Raw genomic sequence first — 19,322 nt, 5'->3', positions numbered from 1 at the left:
TTGCAGCACAGCAGCATGCAAGCAATACTTATTTTTCGCAACCCTGCTCCCATCCCGGCACACAGCACAGCACAGCTCAGCTCCCTTCGCCTATCGTGCCTTAGGCAGTGCCACATTCAACTAGGTCAGCAAGAATTACAAAATAACCTCTGCAATAACGTTTGCAGCCTACCTTGAATTTAGACCGCACAGCAAGTCTTACAGAAATTTGGGCCATGCCAACTGTATCAGTAGAGCTGCCGACGTGCACCTCCCTGTGCTCGTCCGTATGGCGCCTCTTTTTACCTTGTGCTTGTCTATCATCATTTCACTTAGTATTCCTAGGTTTCTAACTTGGGCTTTACTAAAAGAAGACAGACATGAACAGCCTATCTTAGGTGTGCTGACGACTGAGTAGGTTTAGGGCAAAACAGAAATTTTGATTAAGTTTCCATTTCACAGAAATACTGACAAACATCAGTAGAAAAAACAATGTTGATTAATACTACTTACCTTTCTCATTCAATGTTCAGAAAGTCCACTAGAAAAAGAATAGACAACCCCCAAATTTTCCATGGAATCACTTCTTCCAGTGAATATTGATATTTTTTAATTGAATTCTAATGAGGGGACTAATGCCTAGTGAAAGGTTGATATTGTTCACCTTCTTCACTCTCCATTTTTTTCCATCAACCATCAATGTTGAAATATGATTTTTCTAAAACCACAATACAGATCTATCGGCTTGAATATGTGTGAATTAAGGGGAAATATAAGCCATTTCAACTATGACTTCCTTCAAGAAGCAGTACTGTTTCCTGTTTAGCTTGTTGTTCCATTTATGAATTTTCATACATTACTTTTTCTTCCACATATCTTGCACAAAAATGAAAACTCAATAAAAAGTATTAGCACTTCAGCTAATCTTTTAATAGACCTGCACTTTGTTGAATGCTTCCAGAAATGTGCCTAGCACCCAAAAAGTTCAAGAAATAAATAGATTTTTCCAAGTATTGAAGAACTGAAGGAAGGAAAAAGTTTGGTTTCTTCTATAAAAAAAAAACCAAACCCACACTCTTTTTTATTTTTTAATAATTTCTAAATCTGAATTCTGAAATTATTATTCTGACATTTTCAAGAGAGAGCTTTTGAACCCTGCACTTCCTACAACCTGTGATCTACTTATGATTTAAGGGCAAAATGAAGAAGACTATTTTGGATTTTGAGTGATTTATAGATCATCTAAAACTAGGATAGCAAATTCATACTACATCTGTGTGATACTTTGTATAAGGGCCAACCTATCTAGCCATGTTTATGTCGTACCCTATTAAACTTAATAAATCCTATCAGAGACAAACTTGGCCTGCACTCACAAACTTCCTGTTTCCCTAGCTGCAATACACAAAATATTAGAAAAGAGCAAATTGGGTCTCCTGAGGTCAAGTCAACGTTCAAAGAGGTCAGAAAAATTGTCATGCAGGCTAGATCCAGTGAGTTAGCCATCCCCACTTTAGAAAAACAGTCAAATTGCGTAGATCTATTTTTGAAGAAGTGGGAAGAAGAGAAAGATCTTCTGAGAAGTCATATAATACCAAACCAGTTGCCTACCCAGTGTGGTATCCTCCAATTCATTTAAGCAATAAATGAGCCTTTCAAATGAAGCTGAGGGAGGGGAGAAACATCTTACACAGACAAACCTGAGAAAAGGGGAAAGTCTCCATACGAGCGACTAAAGAAAGCAGGTTTATCTGTGTTCCAAATATATGTCTTTCTGACACAAACAGAAATGCCAAATTCAAATGCAAATCATAGGAAGGCGATTCTCTTGCACATCGCCTATGGAAAAACGCCGTAACTACATTTTCAGAACAAAAGAACAATATTGTACTGGGGAAGGAATGGAGGGAGGAACAGGCGTCTATTCACGTATTTGTTGCTCTAAAACCTACAAGGGTATTTGTTTTCCCATCATCAATTACAGGGACAGAACATTGGAAAAGGTCTTCTTGTTGGAAAGGACAGCAATTGCAGGCAGGTCTTTAGTAATTCTGCTGAGGACACCTTAGAAGGGGCCAGGTTCTTTGTCTCCACTTCTCTGTGAGGAAGACTTAGGAACAATCTGATGATGTCTGAGGCCTGGAAATCTTCATTTCTAGCCATATTCATAGACAGCTCAAAGCTCAATTTTTCTTGGTGTCCTCACCTCCCTTAACCTTTAAAGGAGCCCTTCCCTGTCCTTGACTTCATAGAATACATTAATAATCCCTTTTAAATTTTACTGTGTTTATCAAACCAAAGTCAATGTTTACATTATTTTCATCAGTTATCTGCATCTTCTACCATTTGATCTCCTCTTCCTTGTATATGTGTGACCAGAATTGAATGTCATAATTTTCACTAAACTATTCCCTATTTCTATTTGACTTGAGGGTATCTCAGAAACTTCCAGCTTGCCATGGATTTAACATGAAGACCTAGGAAAATTGCTGTGAATTTTTTTTTTCTCTCAATGACAGCATACAAAGCCTTAGTCATAGCAGCTTTGTCTTTAAAACATAAGCAATGTAAGGAAAAATTCATAAATCTTTCATACAGACAACATGCCCTGTCATAAACAAAACCACAAATTAAACACTGACTTGGCAGCTATGAGAAACAACAATCATGATTTACTCACACATGGACAATAAATTTATTAAGGGAACTTACAGTTTAAAAAGAGAAAGAATTTTTAATTCTCAGGCCCTTTGGAAGAGGACTTATTCCGAAATGTTTTCAATATGTATGTGCATTGTCAACTAATACTGCAGAAATTGCAGTACACCACATCACAGACTTCACAGCTCAATTAATCAACACACTTAAATAAAATAATTAAGCAGTAGTTAATGGTCCTCATTAACAGTATGCACACAAAGGACTTTTAAAAAATTCTTTACTTTCCAAGGATGAAAGAAACACCATACTATGTGATGAGAGGTACAAAACCCAAAATAATAATTTCTTTCTTTAATTATTGACTCATTAGAATTTAACAAAAAAAGTATTTAAAAATATGTGAAGTCTATGCACACAAAAGTTCACTTATCAAAACTGAGAAAAATAGCTATACTTCTAAGTTTGAAAAAGAAAAAACCAAAAACCAGCCAACTTACTATAGTGAATATGTAACAGTAAACTCACTCGTTTAACCCTACAACCCCGCTAAAAGGCAGGAACTGCCAACCCAGCAATAAGCTTGGCGGTTCTTAACTTCTGAGTGTTGACTTTGTTACTGTTGTATTTCTTCAGCCTATTTTTTCTTATGCAACTCCCAATTAAAAAAAAAAAAAATCCATCATGTTATTTCACATCAGCATTCACATGGATTACCAGTACTCATTAGAACTTGTAAATTTTGCACAAAAGCCTCTGCCATTCGAATTACCAAATTTCCTCATTTATGATAGCCTGTAACAGTGATACACCTATTCAGAAGCTTCAGGGCTCCTTACTATTCTCAAGGAGATAGAACTCTCAAAACAATTTACATTTCATTCCAGCATCTAGTGGAGAAGATATACTCTCTGTCTGGGAAGATGCCTGAATGATTGGAGATCCTTCACAGCTCCACCATGACTGACACCATTTGACCCTTTTTCATAGCATCACAGACTGGTTTGGGTTGGAAGGGACCTCAAAGATCATCTAGTTCCAACCCCCCTGCCATGGGCAGGGACACCCTCCACTAGACCACGTTGCCCAAAGCCTCATCTAACCCGGCCTGGAACACTTCCAGGGAGGGGGCATCCACAATCTCTCTGGGCAACCTGTTCCAGTGCCTCACCATCCTCGCAGTCAAGAATTTCTTCCTAATATCTAATCTAAATCGACCCTCCTTCAGCTTAAGGCCACTATCCCTTGTCCTGTCACTCCATGCCCTTGTAAACAGCCCCGCTCCAGCTTTCCTGTAGCCCCTTCAGGTACTGGAAGGCCGCAATTAGATCTCCCCGGAGCCTTCTCTTCTCCAGGCTGAACAATCCCAACTCTCTCAGCCTGTCCTCACAGGAGAGGTGCTCCAGCCCTCTGAGCATCTTCGTGGCCTCCTCTGGACTCACTCCAACAGCTCCGTGTCCTTCCTATGTTTCTCCATGTGGTTCTTACCCAGGTCCTGTTTGCTCTTCATTTCTTAAGTCCTCAGTCCAGTCCTATTCCCGAGCAAGCTTTAATCCCTACCGTCCTCACACCAAGGCCAAAACAGTCTGAGAACTAACGTCTAAAAGCATTACATCTACAGCCATCAACTGCGGAACCTCATATACATGGAAGACTGTAACAACTCAGTTGTGTTGCACCACAAGGATAGATGAGAGGACTGATCCACTCAGACCATCACCGTGATAAATCTTCCACCGACGATGATGTTTGCCGCTGCCGAATGCCAGACACACCGCGCACAGAATAGAAATGTAAAGACAGTGCAGGGTATGTTGTACAAAATGAGATATCCTGGGGCACATAATGAGATAACATCTATTACCATAAATTATGAGGTGATTTACGCATAAATGAGGGTTGTCATGAAATTTAATTTTAATGGTTTGATAATCAAGTAAGAAACACAATAATTACCATACCTAAGTTTTTCAATAAATTAAAATCACTGCTAGTGGCAACATTTTTTTGTTAACATACATAATACAATTCCCCTCCCAGAGCTGTCTGCTATATTTTTCCATTTCAGAACAACCTGTTGAACGCCACATCGCTGTGATAAACAAGCTCAGTTTCACTGCTGATTACATCCCAAACATTTCTACATTCACAGCAAACCCCCTTCAACAGTGTGCGGTTGACTACTTCAAGAAGCAGCTTTGCAGACGGGCGGCTCTGCTAGTCGAGCAAACTATCTGAAGGCTGAACTTTCTGATAGCATATATCACCGAACTTGTTTCCCTCATCATCACATGACGTATATTCAACTGGCTAGGTTAACAAAACATGTTGACACCACAGTGCGGTATATCAAACATATTTTTTATTAACTGAAGACGTTGTCAGCTTCTCAGCATCACTCGCTGCAGCCAGAACTTCAGCGGAGTAACTTGTCTGACAACTTTTTGCCAGGAAACCAGTTGTCGAACGTATTTCCCTGTGTATATTAAAGCTTAAAAAACCTCTTACAGATGTAAAGTAGAAAAAAATAATTTTCTTTTTAATCTAGCTTTGTAATGAAACCTAATTATATTTTCAGGATTTCATCGACTCCAAAATTCAACACGCCACCTCACAGGAAAGGGAGGGCAAACTTCCCTTCTTTTCCTTCTCTCCTCCAAATGAGTCTTAGTTCTCTCTCCTCACCCCCATGATCTTCTGAAAACAAAAGGCCTCAAAGTAAAACATATCACTAATTGTCCCAGAATGAGACACAAAAGAACATTTCAAATCATAGGGAAACCAAAACAGGGAGTATGAAGATCACTAAGTAACATCTTGGGATGTAGGAAAAAAATGAAAGGCTGATCTTTTCCATTTGCGTGTCTGCAGAAAATAGTGATAAAAGACAGAAAAACGAGTGAACAAAATAATCACTGAGCCCAAATTATCATTTCTTTGTATAAAATGATGGGGAACATGTATTCCTCTGTCCTAAAAGAGAGGAAAAGAGTGTCATCTCTCAGAAGCACTACTCACATACGTATCTGAGACCAGTTACAATGCGCACATTAAATATTTCCAATCAATGGCTTAAAAATTAGAGTAAATTGTAAGCTTAAGGTTTTCTGAAAACTCAAATTGTAATCTTCACTAGTCAGCAGAATAATCTTACTGTACCAAAAAGGTATATATTTTCTAGATAGTATTTTAATGGCCTAAAGTATGTCACTTTTCCTTAATAGTATAATAGCATTTTTTCATACTGCATGCAGTGCTACTGTAACGATTACTATTTCCCCATCTCTAAGTTCATTGAAGCAAACTTCACTTCAGACCTTAAAGTAAAAAGGGTGTGTAGTATTCTACGCATTTGATCCATTTTAAATAAACACAAATAAGCCGGAGAACAGGAGGGGGCTGGAATGCACCAAATAATATGGATACTATAAGATGGATACCAGAGACTGCCCCGCATGAACTCCGCAAGATTTGGCAGTGCCAGTACTGATTTACTGATGATACCAGACTTTTTTTGGCATTTCTGCTTCCATCTCCTAAACCCTCCCCATTTCCAGCTTCATAGTCAATTGTGGACCTTAGTTATAAATCAGATATTTTATGGAGAGTGCTTTAGTAAGTGTAGCATCCAGAGCCTTCCATCGCCATTCTTCATTTTACATAAAAGCAATGGAAGTATCCCCTGTAAATTCCCTCTTACCAGGCACAGGGGACAAAACATATTCTACAAAACATATTCTACAGCGACAGCTTCATCATATAATAAAGAGAAGCAACGCATTGGAGACTTTGAAGTTATTTTACTTTATTTTACTCGTGGGTGTTGGTCTCTTCTCCCAAGCAACAAGTGATAGGACAAGAGGAAACGGCCTCAAATTGCTCCAGGGGAGGTTTAGGTTGGATATTAGGAAAAATTTCTTCACTGAAACGGTGGTCAGACATTGGAACACTCTGCCCAGAGAGGAGGTGGAGTCACCGTCCCTGGAGGTGTTCAAAAAGCGTGTAGACATGGCACTTCGGGACATGGTGTAGTAGACACAGTGGTGTTGGGATGACGGTTGGACTTGATGAACCTAGAGGTCTTTTCCAACCTTAAAGATTCTATGATTCTATGATTCTACTTTCTAAACATACAAAGTGGGAAGTAAAGAGGCCAGCAGTAAGCGGGATGCAGCATTATCCTTCTTTGTAGGTCCGTAGGCAGAGAATATGAAAACACTTCAAGTCTCCAGCAATAAGAACAGGAAGGAAGAAAACAATTTCCTGCTATCTACACTTTGTCAGGACAGGAGATTTCAAAATGATGGTGATGAATGGAGGGAGAGTAAATTACAAAAGGAAGAGAGAATGACCGGTGAAAAAGTTATAATTTAAATTATGAGTGGAATGAGGAATGCATTAAAAATGAGGAAGGAATCAAGAAGGTAAAGGGAAGGGGAAAAAAACCCTGAACTTGACTGAAGAGACTCTCTTTAAATATTAATTAGATATTGACAAAAAATCAGTGTCCAAAGGTAAGAAAAAATTATAAAAGGACAATCTAAGAGTAGGCCTTGTTGAAAATTATTGTATATTTGGACTGAGAACACTTGGTTCAAACATAAACTCCTGAGAATGATTATCCTACGTTAAAAAAGAAAGATCTAGAACCATTGCTCAAAAAAGGGGAAGATTTCTGAGTTTGGTTTTTTTGGTGGGTTTTTTTATTATTATTATTGGTAAGATTAACAAAAGCCTTTTGCTAGGAGGAGTAAGCTAATCATAAAGCCCAGTGTATGTTCCACCTGAGTTTCTATAGCAGATCCATCAGAATAAAAATTAAAACTCTAAGCAACCTAGGAGCTATATACACATTGTTACAACTAAAAGCACATATCATTCAAGAAACAGATAACAAATGAGTTAAAAACTGACAGAAAACTCAGCGCAACTTCTAACCAAGGGTAAAACAATAAAATATCTTGCAGTAAGAATAAAAATCACTATCCTTAAGGGGGTTTAAATACTTGCAACAAATACACAATCTGCCTTGATAAATGACTGTTTCAAAAGACTTATTGGAAGGGTTTATATCCATTACAATATAACGATTTAAGGATATTTAAACTTAAATTATTAAATCCATAGGAAAATAAAAGTAATTCAATCAAGGACATGCAAAGTAATTTTATAACGTTATTTGTAGGATTATTTCTATTTGTTATATATTGTCCCAAAAATTGGGAGTGAAAAATTTCAAGGAGTTTACCAACGACAAAAATTATGAGAAATAGCAAAGCAGCATGAAAACAAAATTACAAACCAGCACAGGTAAGAACATGAACATTTTGGTATTTACACTGCTTTAAAAAAACCCCCAAAATAACCCAATTCTTTTTAAATAAAAGGATCAAGCACTGTATGTTACTGATTTTTTTTGTCCATTCCTTGATAAAGTAAAATTGAGAAAATTCAGCCTTGGTTTGAGTCAATGTATTTTCTCATAGTTGTGCTTTCAGAGTCACTAAGGCAAAAAGCATTCCGAATGTACTGCTATTGTTACATATTCTATACTTCTTTTTGACAATTGCATGCCTTGCAATTGATGTGTTTTCACTTTGAACTTAATATTCAGACTGAGATTTCAAGACATTAAAGTATCTCTCTTTAAAGAAGTTTATCAATTGCATGGTTTAAGACTGCAGCACAACTCTCCCAAAGAGAAGTGTGCAGATAGCCCATGACCACATGGAAACATTTCATTTTTTCACAGTTTCATCTTTTTAAGATGAAAATGGTGATATCTAGATGTAATGATCATCTGAGGGAGATAAACCAAGCAACCTAGGGTACAAGCCAGCAGTAGGAATCCCAGGCAGATATATTACAGCAAATAATGGTTATAGTTTGCTACAGAATGACCTTTACATCACCATAGTAGGGTTGTAAGAACCAATACACATAACAGCCTACTTAATCGAAAATATTTTTTCCACAGAGATTGTGATTGCTTTTTCTTCAATTCTGTTTTTATTTCCCGCAGTTTTATTTCTATGAAAACCGATGAAATGGCTGGGGAACTACGTAAAGAAGAGACTACTTAAAACTGGGAAAGGATGATGAACTAGTGAGATCAAGTTTTAACATCATAACTACATTCAGACCACATTAAAATTATATTAAAACATTCTATAAAAATTACTTAAATGAACTGTATACCTCAGAACCAACTATTTTGTATTGTGTTATTTTCAATACTAGTAGATTCATAGCCAAAATAAATTCACTTGAGATATTGCTAGAATTCAGCGACACACCTTAAAGAAAGAAAAACTCCTGTATTCTTTGACATGCGTACAATTTTTAAAAAGAAAAATAGGCCCCAAATATCATCAATTGCGTACAAATAAATAATACTGTTAAAACCAAGGACCCTTTAATACTGAAAGTACTTACCGCTGACATTCCCCAGCATGCAGAATTAAATCTTCGTTATTCCTCGCGCTGATGGTCAACTCATGTTCTGTAGAATTGAAGACATCAAGAAGTAGATGACACTGCCGGGTGCTGTTCACATGCGGGGGAAGAAGAATAGCACAATTTCAGTAACACACCACAGAATTATTATACATATATCAAAATTAATATTTATACAGAAATTTAAATATATATGCATAAATATAAATACACATAAATTCACATACATATGTTTTATACTCAGGTCCAATTATAAGAGTATCTTACTCTTTTACTAGAAATAACTTTTTTTTTTAATAACTGGATTTTTTTTTCTTTTTAACTAAAAGTAGACAGAAGCATATATCATAAAGAGGAGTTTCATGACAATTACAACTTGCTCAATATTAAGCATTTGATCACCTGTATATATTCTCACTCTGCAGCTTTCAGTTTCACTTCTATTGAAAAAGCCACAGATTTTTTTCAGTTCTTTGAGCATTCACATGAAACGGTTTTATTATTTCACACTACCTTGACGTTATCTCTTTAAGAAACAAATTTACAAGTAAAAATTTCAATCCTTGCCCAGTGTCAGGGAGCAATTCCATTTGCTACGGTACCTGGTTTGTCTACAGACCGAAGCAAGCTGGCAACTAGAGTACTTTTCCATTATACCAACTACTCTGAGAGAGACAACTCTGTCCCTTCTGTAAGAAAGGCAAACATAGGAAGAAAACCTTATCTTTGTCAGCTACTGTCCTTCAAATCCAAATTTCCCTAGAAGCATTTGGTATAAATATACCAACCGTATTTCTGGTAACTTTAGGAAATAATATTGGCAAAGCTGCAGAGAAAAAACTTTATTGTAAATTTTTGTTCTTATTTATAAACTTTTCTTCCTTGTGAAAATGAGCACAAACGGCAGCATTGAGTTAGTTATAATATAATACACATGAAAAAATATCAGAACCAGATACCGAAATGCCTAATACAATCATAGAGCTGCAATAATGCTTCATTAGTCTCCTCTGAAATTCAAAACTTCCTAAGAAGCCACTTAACAACAGAGAAATATCCCAGCCTTAAGCATCACTACAATTTAGCTTTAGCTATCAATGACTTTGACATTTAAATGCATATATAACAAAATTAGGTGACTTGTCATTGTGAATTACAGTATAAAGTAGTATAGCCATTGTGCAAAGCTTACAGATCAGGTCATCCCATAGAATTGCTATCAGAATCAACAAGTAGGGAAAAGTAACTTGTATTTGGTGTCAGAAGTAGAACCTGCCAGCAGCACTAATTTCAGAGAGTTCACTTGAAATCAGAAGCTCCCCAAAAGGGAAGAAAGAGGAATATGTTGGTAAGGCGAGAGTCCTCAGAGCCATCCTTCGAATGATATGCATATTCAAACTGAGTAAGATACAGTCGTGTGTCTCAGGCAACCAAGCAGATTTATCGTATTGCATGATAATTAGCAATTAAATTCAAACGCTAGCCATACCAAAGGCAATTAAACAGAAGAGGTGCAAGAGTTTAAGAACTGCTCTCCTACTTTGGAAACAGGTTATCTGGTTCATAATATACGTGTCTTCTGAAAATCAAGAGATACCATGTTCAGAGCAGATACAGGAGGAACTGTGTTGCCACCTTGCAAACCCTTGGGATGGGAACGCTCATAGGACAAGCACAGGAGGTTAAGGTCCAAGTCACAAAAGTGATAGCAATGTCACATGCAATCAGGCACTAAATGTCAAGAAAGCATTGCCTGGGCACAGTAGCCTGTGTCTTAGCAAAGCTAAAAGCAAAAGTGGGGGTGGAGGCTTTTTTAGTATATATTTTAAGAGTTTTCATTCTCTTTGGGTAAAAACCCAAAGAATACTAAATATGGAAAAGAATGCATGAAGGTAGCTGAGTGCCTGAAGCAAACATGTCAAAACTCAAGAATTTAGAACAAATCAGGAGTCATAGGTCTTCTCAGAGATTCTCTTCCTTAACAGCTCACAAGAAAGATATGACTAGAAGGGCAGTACTTGAGTTGGTAGCTATCCTGTTACCAGTAAGGAACAAAAAAAAGACCAAAAAAAAGCCTGGCTTCCACCTCATCATTAAGACAGTGGGACAAGACCTGTAAAGACACAGCAAACATCTGCTTCTCCAGTAGATACGAAGTTATGATCTGCAAGAGAGACTTCTAGTGTAGGCTATCTTTACAAAGTTCAACATGGAAGATATTTTTATTTATCTCATAGCAAAACCAAACAATTGTCTGAAATAACGTTCAAGCCTTGTGCAGTATCTTTTGGCAGCAGAACCAAAGTTTTGTAAATAAAACAATTCATGCCATAAATATAAAGGACCTATACAAGCAGCAGCCCTTCAGTACTAAACACCATCACTAAAACTTGACATTTATTTCATCCTCTTCAAACACTACACAAAATAGACATGTAGGGGAAATAATTCTTTCCTTTTCAATTTTAAGTTAATTCTCCAGGGAAATCGTTAATTAATAAAAATCAAAGTTACAGAATTATTACAGTACTTTGAAAACTAAGAAGTATGAGATACAGGTATAAAAACATTGAAGGTAACATTAAGAGTGTAAAAAAAATAGTATTAGATGTTCAGAGTAAACACAGGACAGTCTCAAAGAGACTATTAGAGCAATGCAAACCAAACACAATTAAAGGTTGCAAAAATACTTTAAATTTAAAACGTTTGCTTCAAATACTGGAAGCTGTATCCAAGTAAGGAAGCCAAGACAAAGCATAAGCTCTGGAAAATTAGAGGTAACACCATAATAAATTTAAAAAGGAAAAAAGAAACCCTCAAGTTGTTAAGAGCAATTTGCTAAAGATCTAAAGATCTAAAAGCTAGCATGAATTTTTTATTTACTGCCACAATCAGTAGAACTGTGTAGAACTGATGATGCTGAGTTATGATCTGGATGGAAGCAAAAGTTCCAGGAAAATAAAGAATTAGCAAGAAAGCCAAATATCAATTTTCACTACAGGTAAACTTACAGAAGGCCATCCTTTGGGAGACAGGAATTAAAGAACCTATTGTCTCGTCCCACTCAGTGGGTAAGGTTAACTTTTTAATTCTCTGCACGGTAATCAGGAGTAACGACTATTACTCTAGAGGTTCAAACAAATCACAACTTTACTTAAAACTCAGCAGAACTACAAAAGATAGAAGCTTGGCAAAAGTTATGACAATACTTAAAACTTATTGGAACTACGAAAGGTTTCCCCTTTTTATAACCCGATGTGCCTACCCCATAGGCGGGGGTCTGTCATCACTGAGCAGGTGCAGTATGTGCTCAGGAATGTTCAGAAATGTTCTGGAAATGAGTCAGTGGGTTGTAGGAGTCTTGGAGATCTCACTGTCCCCCCACTTCAGGGCTGACCAAGTGAGTGGTGATCTGTCACAGGCACATGGCACACAGGACCCAGATGGTCTTTTGTCTACATGTTTCAGGAATAGAGGAGTGGGCTCACAAGACGTTATCCTGCCTCCGCAGGTTCCGTTCTTGGTCAACACTTCCTCGTCATCAGCCCAGCCCTGCCCATGTCAAGAGGGGTGTTTGCGACATTCATTTGTTATCAGGGCCTTACACCTATCTCAAAGTGTCAGTAAATGAGACTTGAGAAGCAAATCATAATCATGCAGTGTGATAAAGGAACTCCAGTATGGCTTTGCTGAACTACTACACATAAGTCCAGTCAGCAATTTGTTGCTTAAACTAAGCTCTTTATCAGAGAAATTGCCAATGTCATACTCTTTTAAGGATTTTAGGGCAATAGAGTAAATCTTAGACCATTAACTCTGCCCTCCATACTAGGTAAATTAATTATTAAAAAAAAAGAAGTATGTAAGCTTTTAAAAACTTAAACCACTCAAAATAATAAATGGATCTAAAGGTGATTGAATTATATACCATAATGACCTACTGAATTTTTTGGCTAGGAAATACCAGCCATAAGCTACTGATTTCTGAAACCAGGAAAGTTTATCCCACATTTACCCAGTTTCGTCTTACTTTTCCAAACTATCATACAATGAATCATGGAATGGTTTGGGTTGGAAGGGGCCTCAAAGACCATCTAGTTCCACCCCCCTGCCATGGGGCAGGGACACCCTCCACTAGACCACGTTGCCCAAAGCCCCATCCAACCTGGCCTTGAACATTTCCAGGGAGGGGGCATCCACAACTTCTCTGGGAAGCCTGCTCCAGTGCTTCACCACCCTCACAGTAAAGAATTTCTTCCTAATATCTAATCTAAATCGACCCTCCTTCAGCTTAAGGCCACTATCCCTTGACATACATGCCCTTGTAAACAGTCCCTCTCCAGATTTCTTGTAGGCCCCCTTGATGTACTGATCTCCCCAGAGCCTTCTCTTCTCCAGGCTGAACAACCCCAACTCAGCCTGTCTTCATAGGAGAGGTGCTCCAGCCCTCTGATCATCTTCGTGGCCTCCTCCAGACTTGCTCCAACAGCTCCGTGTCTTTCTTGTACTAAGGACCCCAGAGCTGGAACGCAGTACTCCAGGTGGGGTCTCATGAGAGCAGAGTAGAGGGAGAGTCACTGTCCTCGACCTGCTGGTCATGCCTCTCTTGATGCAGCCCAGGATACAGTTGGCTTTCTGGGCTATGAGCGCACATTGTAAACTCATGTCCAACTTTTCCTCCACCAACACCCCCAAATCCTTCTCCTCAGGGCTGCTCTCAATCCCTTCATCATCCCAGCTGTATTGATACCGGGGGTTGCCCCAACCAATGTGCAGGACCTTGCACTTGGCCTTGTTGAACTTCATGCGGTTCACATGGGCCCACCTCTCCAGCCTGTCAAGGTCCCTCTGGATGGCATCCCTTCCCTCCAGCGTGTCGACCACACCACACAGCTTGGTGTCATCGGCAAACTTGCTGAGGGTGCACTCAATAATTATCTACCATATAATATTTTACACTAAATGTTTAGTGGATTGGGGAGGAAGGTACAGGGTGAGTTAGTGGGGAAAAAATCCACTACTTTGTGTCCTCTTATGTTAAGCAGATATTAGTTACCATTCATCCCCAGAGAAGGCAGAGAACTCTGTCTCTGCAAGATTTCACACAACTTGCAGGGTCATCAGTGGCTTCCCAGTCTTTATAGAGGGTCTTGCTGTCACTAGCTCCTTTTTAAATTTTGGATCCAAAATGTCTAAAATAAGTTGGTTTGTGTTTGGGTGTTTTGGTTTTGTTTGTTTGTTTTTCCCTCCAGAACATCTATTGAGATAGCATGGTATCATCACACAGTAACGCACACAAAATTAAACCATCATCTAGTTTTATTCCATATACTTATGGACTTAGAAACATTTAGGAGAACAATATGAATTAGTACAGAGTTTCCCATTTCTGCAAAACCCGAATAATTCACTCTTTACGGATTATTCTGGAAGATACAGGACAGAAATTGCACCACAAAAATCCCAACTCCCGTATACCCACATTCCTATCTCATCATACACCACCCCCAACTTTCTCATCCATCCATCAACCACACTGGGCAGTGCAACGTTTTTGGCTGGCCCTGAGCTCATCCATGCCAACTGGTGCAGGGAACAGAGCAGGTAACTGCTGAGCTCGTGCTTCTGCCTTTCCTCACGGGACCATAAATTAGGATATCTCTTCTCTATCCAGGTACCAATCTGCAGGAATATATTTAACTTTTCCCTATATAGCTGGCTGAAATTAGTCAAAATTTACCTAGGGGAGAGGGGGAAACAGTTAAAGTGATCATATAAATTTCATTTCACTAGGAAATAAAATTTGAAATTATCCAGAAGACTACAGCAGCCACCACAAACACAACATCTGTCTTTTCTGAATAGAGTAATACACAACTTATTGCATTATGTTAGAAGTCCAAATTAAATGAAGATGAATTAAAGCTATACTGGACTGTATATAGATGCTAGGAAAAAGAAAAAAACATTCTTGAAAGGGTTTTACTCTTGTTTCCATCTGTCATTTCGACTGCTAATGGAAAGGAAATAAGCCTGGGTCAAACAAACAGTTTCAGAGCCTAAGTGGAAGAATACTAAAAATTATAACGTGCAAACCTTTTGCAGTTCAGTGATCTTCCTTATTTGTCGATGATGTTTCCTTTAGCAAAATCTACCATAAATTTCACGTTCAAGATTTTCTTTTACAAGTAACACAAAAGTCTGTACAACAGAAGGTTGTACAGGTGAAAACTAGAATTACAAGGAAACATTTTCAGTTGATTGATTTATAATCTGAAGGTCTCAGAATAACATGCAAATTTAAGTCAATACTCATTTCAAACAATAAAAAATAAAAATTCATAATTTTTAATTGAAAATTGAGTTAATTCAACAGTGTCTTGAAGATGTACGATATAAATTAATTTCTGTTATCCTCTATTGCAGAATTAGGGTATAACACAAACAAAAGTTAGCAACATGATGAATCATGCTATATTTTTAAAATCTTACAATGCCATTTATGATTCCAAAAATAGTCACAACATTGGGGCCATGGGAACTTAAGGCAGGAGACAATAACACTGTAATCTAGAAATTTCTTTCAGGGGTATTCTGATTACTATTCCAATCCACTCTGAAATGACAGCAGAGAATATTCTTCAGTAGCATTTAACACGGTATTAAAAAAACCCAGATGCAGCTGCCATGCTCTAATGACAGCTCATTTCAGTGAATAATCTTATTGCAGTTCTGTTTCCAGCTTAGTTTTAAAGTCAGTTTAAACAAGAAATGCTCAGGGGGGTTTGGCAAGTCATCTACATCCTGACTCAGCTCAGTTTCTCCATCAGCTGAAATCGTGGAGTGTTTTCACAGCCACGCTTCTGTTTGCTTCTTCTCTGTTTTCTTGAAACAGGCACACACAACATCCCTACTCAAAACAAGACATCAGAAAGCGAAGACGTGAAGATTGGCAATGACGACAGGCAATGGCGTGCCAGATGACGATCCTATTCTCCAAAATCCACTGACAAACACAATGAGCAACATAGCAAAACAACAATCTAGACCATATTTATTGGTGCTATTGTGTTTCCAATCGGGTTTTTTAAATGCAATTTAATTTTTATTAACTTCTCTAAAAATGAAGCTTTCAAGACTAACTTTAGATGATTAAGTCAGATTCTCCATCTTACTGTTAAAAGGTCTTTTCACATATTCCAAGAACTGTCCTCATCTGACTTCTCCCAGTTGTAAACCTTTTCAATTATGCTAAATATTCCCAACACATCTATAAATATTTGCAGATTTATGTTCTCACGTCTTCATGTGCCAAATCATACATATTTAACATTTTGATCTCAAAAATCAATTCTCTCAATCTGTAAGCTACTTTTTTGCTGCTCTTCCGTGAACCCACTCCAACATTATACCATTAGCAGAGTTTAAGGTTAGCAAGATGATTTAACTATTGGATGTAACCTCCCACATGTCATAGGTTCCCACTTGGTAGAATCTATATTGAGCTCAGTGGTGTGTGTATAAATAAAGAATATAATCTAGAAAGTCATTCAGACCTGAGAAGATTAAAAAAATGGTTATTAAATCCATTGCTTGACAGATTTTTCTAACAGTTAATCAGTCTAATTGATCAAAATGAAAGCTTTATTTGTAGATGAATTTGCCTGGTTTCCATTTTGACTAGCTTTTATTATTTTTCATTAACAAAGCAGTGAATTTAATACTAATTATTTTCTCCATGTAGAAACATTCATTCATCTTAAACTGTCATATCTTAGCCTCCCTCCAAACTAAACAGATTGTTCTTCAAGCATCCAACCTAAAGAGTTTTTCTCCACCCTTCAAAGCTCTACGACATTTGAACACTGAAACACTGAGAAAGAGAAGAGTAGAACCAGCTGTTTGTCAGTAGGTAGTTGATTCTCATTCTGAATGTAGCAAATGTGAACATTTAATTCAAAAATTCGGCTACATAAAACCAAGAACTGCTTCAGAAAACATTACGGAACTTTTTTATTGTGTAACGAAAATGTTTGTTAGAACATGGTCAAGAAAAAATGCTGTTTACTCTTCCCCTTGTATGATTTGCAAATAGAGAATGATCAGGATTTCCAACCCGAACCTGACTGCTTGAAGAGGCTGTGTTACAATGTATTGTAGCGAAAATGTTGGCAACTCCGGAAACTGGAATGGAAATTCTGAAAATTATGTCCGATTTCATTAAGACCCAAAGTTCTAGCCACCAAAGTGAGGATCTCCTGAGAACCCTCAGCATAGTCAAGACTGTTGTTTTTCAGTCTCAAAACACTTTGGTGAAACCAAGTTGGAAAAACTGGACCCTAATATTAAATACAAAACAATGAAAGGTCTTAGACTAAGGACCACGCTGCAGGTTTTATTATCAACTGATGCCTTCTGTACAAAAATAAAACATTTAATTATATGATATACCTTAACGGTACAAAGGAAAATTAACTTGAACCTACAGTTTGATGAAATGACACTTTGAATCTAACAGTGTCAGACCAGCTGCAGTTCCTTTTTTTTTCCGCTCTGACTCAATTACAAGAACAGAGTCAAAGCCTCTGCACTTGCCAAAAGATATCTGCAGCTGAAGTCTCATCAGCTGTACGGTGGTTTTAAGATAGGAAGAAAACTTTGTTGTCTCAAGAAAATTACAAAAAAAAATTACTTTGTTCATCATCTTGAATTTGTAGAATTTACAGGTAAGAATATTCTTACATATCTGGCTTCCGAACTTTGCCCAAAAGTGAAGGGCACTGTGGACTGACTTCATCTACAAATTCAGACTGTCTTGCCACCTTTGTAATAAGCAAGACCAAGATTTTCCGACCTTTGCAGATGGCTCTTATTTAAGACACTTTTGTACTGACGGCATAATGGCAAGGGACACAAGGAGACCAACAGGCACCTCACAGCATGCAGAGCACGCCTTACTTGACTTCTTACCAAATGTGTGGAGTGAAGCAGCATTTTTTCCGGCATTTTTTCATGCTCTCTGCTCTTTGATAAAGGCAATAAGGAAGGACGTTCAGTGCCCGCCCAAATTGGCAGATAATGCCTTTGAAAGAACCAACACCTATAAAGGAGATATAGTTCAAGGCAATCTAGCTAGCGCAAGCTTCAATGGCAGACTTTCTTGGAGCTAACGGTATGTCAAAATGAAGAGGTATATAACATGAAACTGTCAACAGAACACTTCCCTTACACTGAACCGTTAGCATCAGATCTCCGCTGGCAGTCTAGGATCAGATCATCAGATCTCTGCGGGCAGTCTAAAATCTGCTGGTAACTGAACTGTTTTGAGGCCTGGAATCACACCAGTAGTTTTGAGGTTAAGACCTAGTAAGGAATCAATTAACATGGTATGCCCAATTACAGAAGACAATGAATACAATTTTACAATATAGATTTATCTGCATTTTGCGGTAAATAAACAGTCAACCAAGTAGATCCCTGAAGCCCTTTAAGACTTGAGTGATCTGCAGTTCAGTGAACTGTAGGACAGACTGGGAAAACTTTCAACATTAACTCATTAACCACTGGAACAGGTTGCTCAAAGAGGTTGTGCAGGCCCCCTCCCTGGAAGTGTTCAAGGCCAGGTTGGATGGGGCTTTGGGCAACCTGGTCTAGTGGAGGGTGTCCCTGCCCATGGCAGGGGGGTTGGAACTAGATGGGCTTTGAGGTCCCTTCCAACCCAAACCATTCTATGATTCGTTGATTCATTATCTCTTACATCATAGATCTGGGCTGCTTCAAACACCTACATTCTTGATTATGCATCAAGGGACAATCATCTCCAGGCAAGCACAAACAAGCAGAATCAAGGATTACAGGTAACATGATCAGAGACAATTTCCCAGCGCAAGGGTGTTCCGCCCGTCTTTTCAGATGCAGGAGTGAGCATAGGTTGATATACGCAGTGAAAAACCTCGGAGCAGATTACAGCCGTTTACTGACAGAACATCATCTCTCCCACCAAGAGAGCTGATACCTGAATCAGAATTAGACAACAGATTAGGCACTGCAGCACATTAAGGGCTGCATCAAGCTAACCACAGATGCCTCTACAGACCAGCACAGATAAAGGCTAAAAGGACCTGTTGTCAGGATTAAATGCATCTTAAGATCCACTGAAGATGCAGTTAATGAAACTTATCCCTACAAAGCATAAACCTGTGCATGAGTGGAACACGTAATTTTGGCTA

At 38.1% G+C, this 19,322-nt stretch overlaps 1 protein-coding gene across 4 annotated transcripts in view; it reads right to left on the bottom strand.

Moving 5' to 3' along the window:
• Positions 1-19,322, bottom strand: part of TRAPPC9 (trafficking protein particle complex subunit 9) — a 528,370-nt gene that overhangs the window by 327,028 nt on the left and 182,020 nt on the right. For all 4 annotated transcript variants that reach the window (XM_054814465.1, XM_054814467.1, XM_054814464.1 and 1 more), the window contains one exon: positions 9,073-9,183. In XM_054814465.1, the coding sequence (XP_054670440.1) occupies positions 9,073-9,183 (111 nt within the window). The remainder of the gene's footprint in view (positions 1-9,072; positions 9,184-19,322) is intronic.

This window comes from Grus americana, chromosome 2 (assembly GCF_028858705.1).
Source record: "Grus americana isolate bGruAme1 chromosome 2, bGruAme1.mat, whole genome shotgun sequence".
Taxonomy (NCBI): domain Eukaryota; kingdom Metazoa; phylum Chordata; class Aves; order Gruiformes; family Gruidae; genus Grus; species Grus americana.
This window is presented reverse-complemented; position numbering and strand designations above follow the sequence as displayed.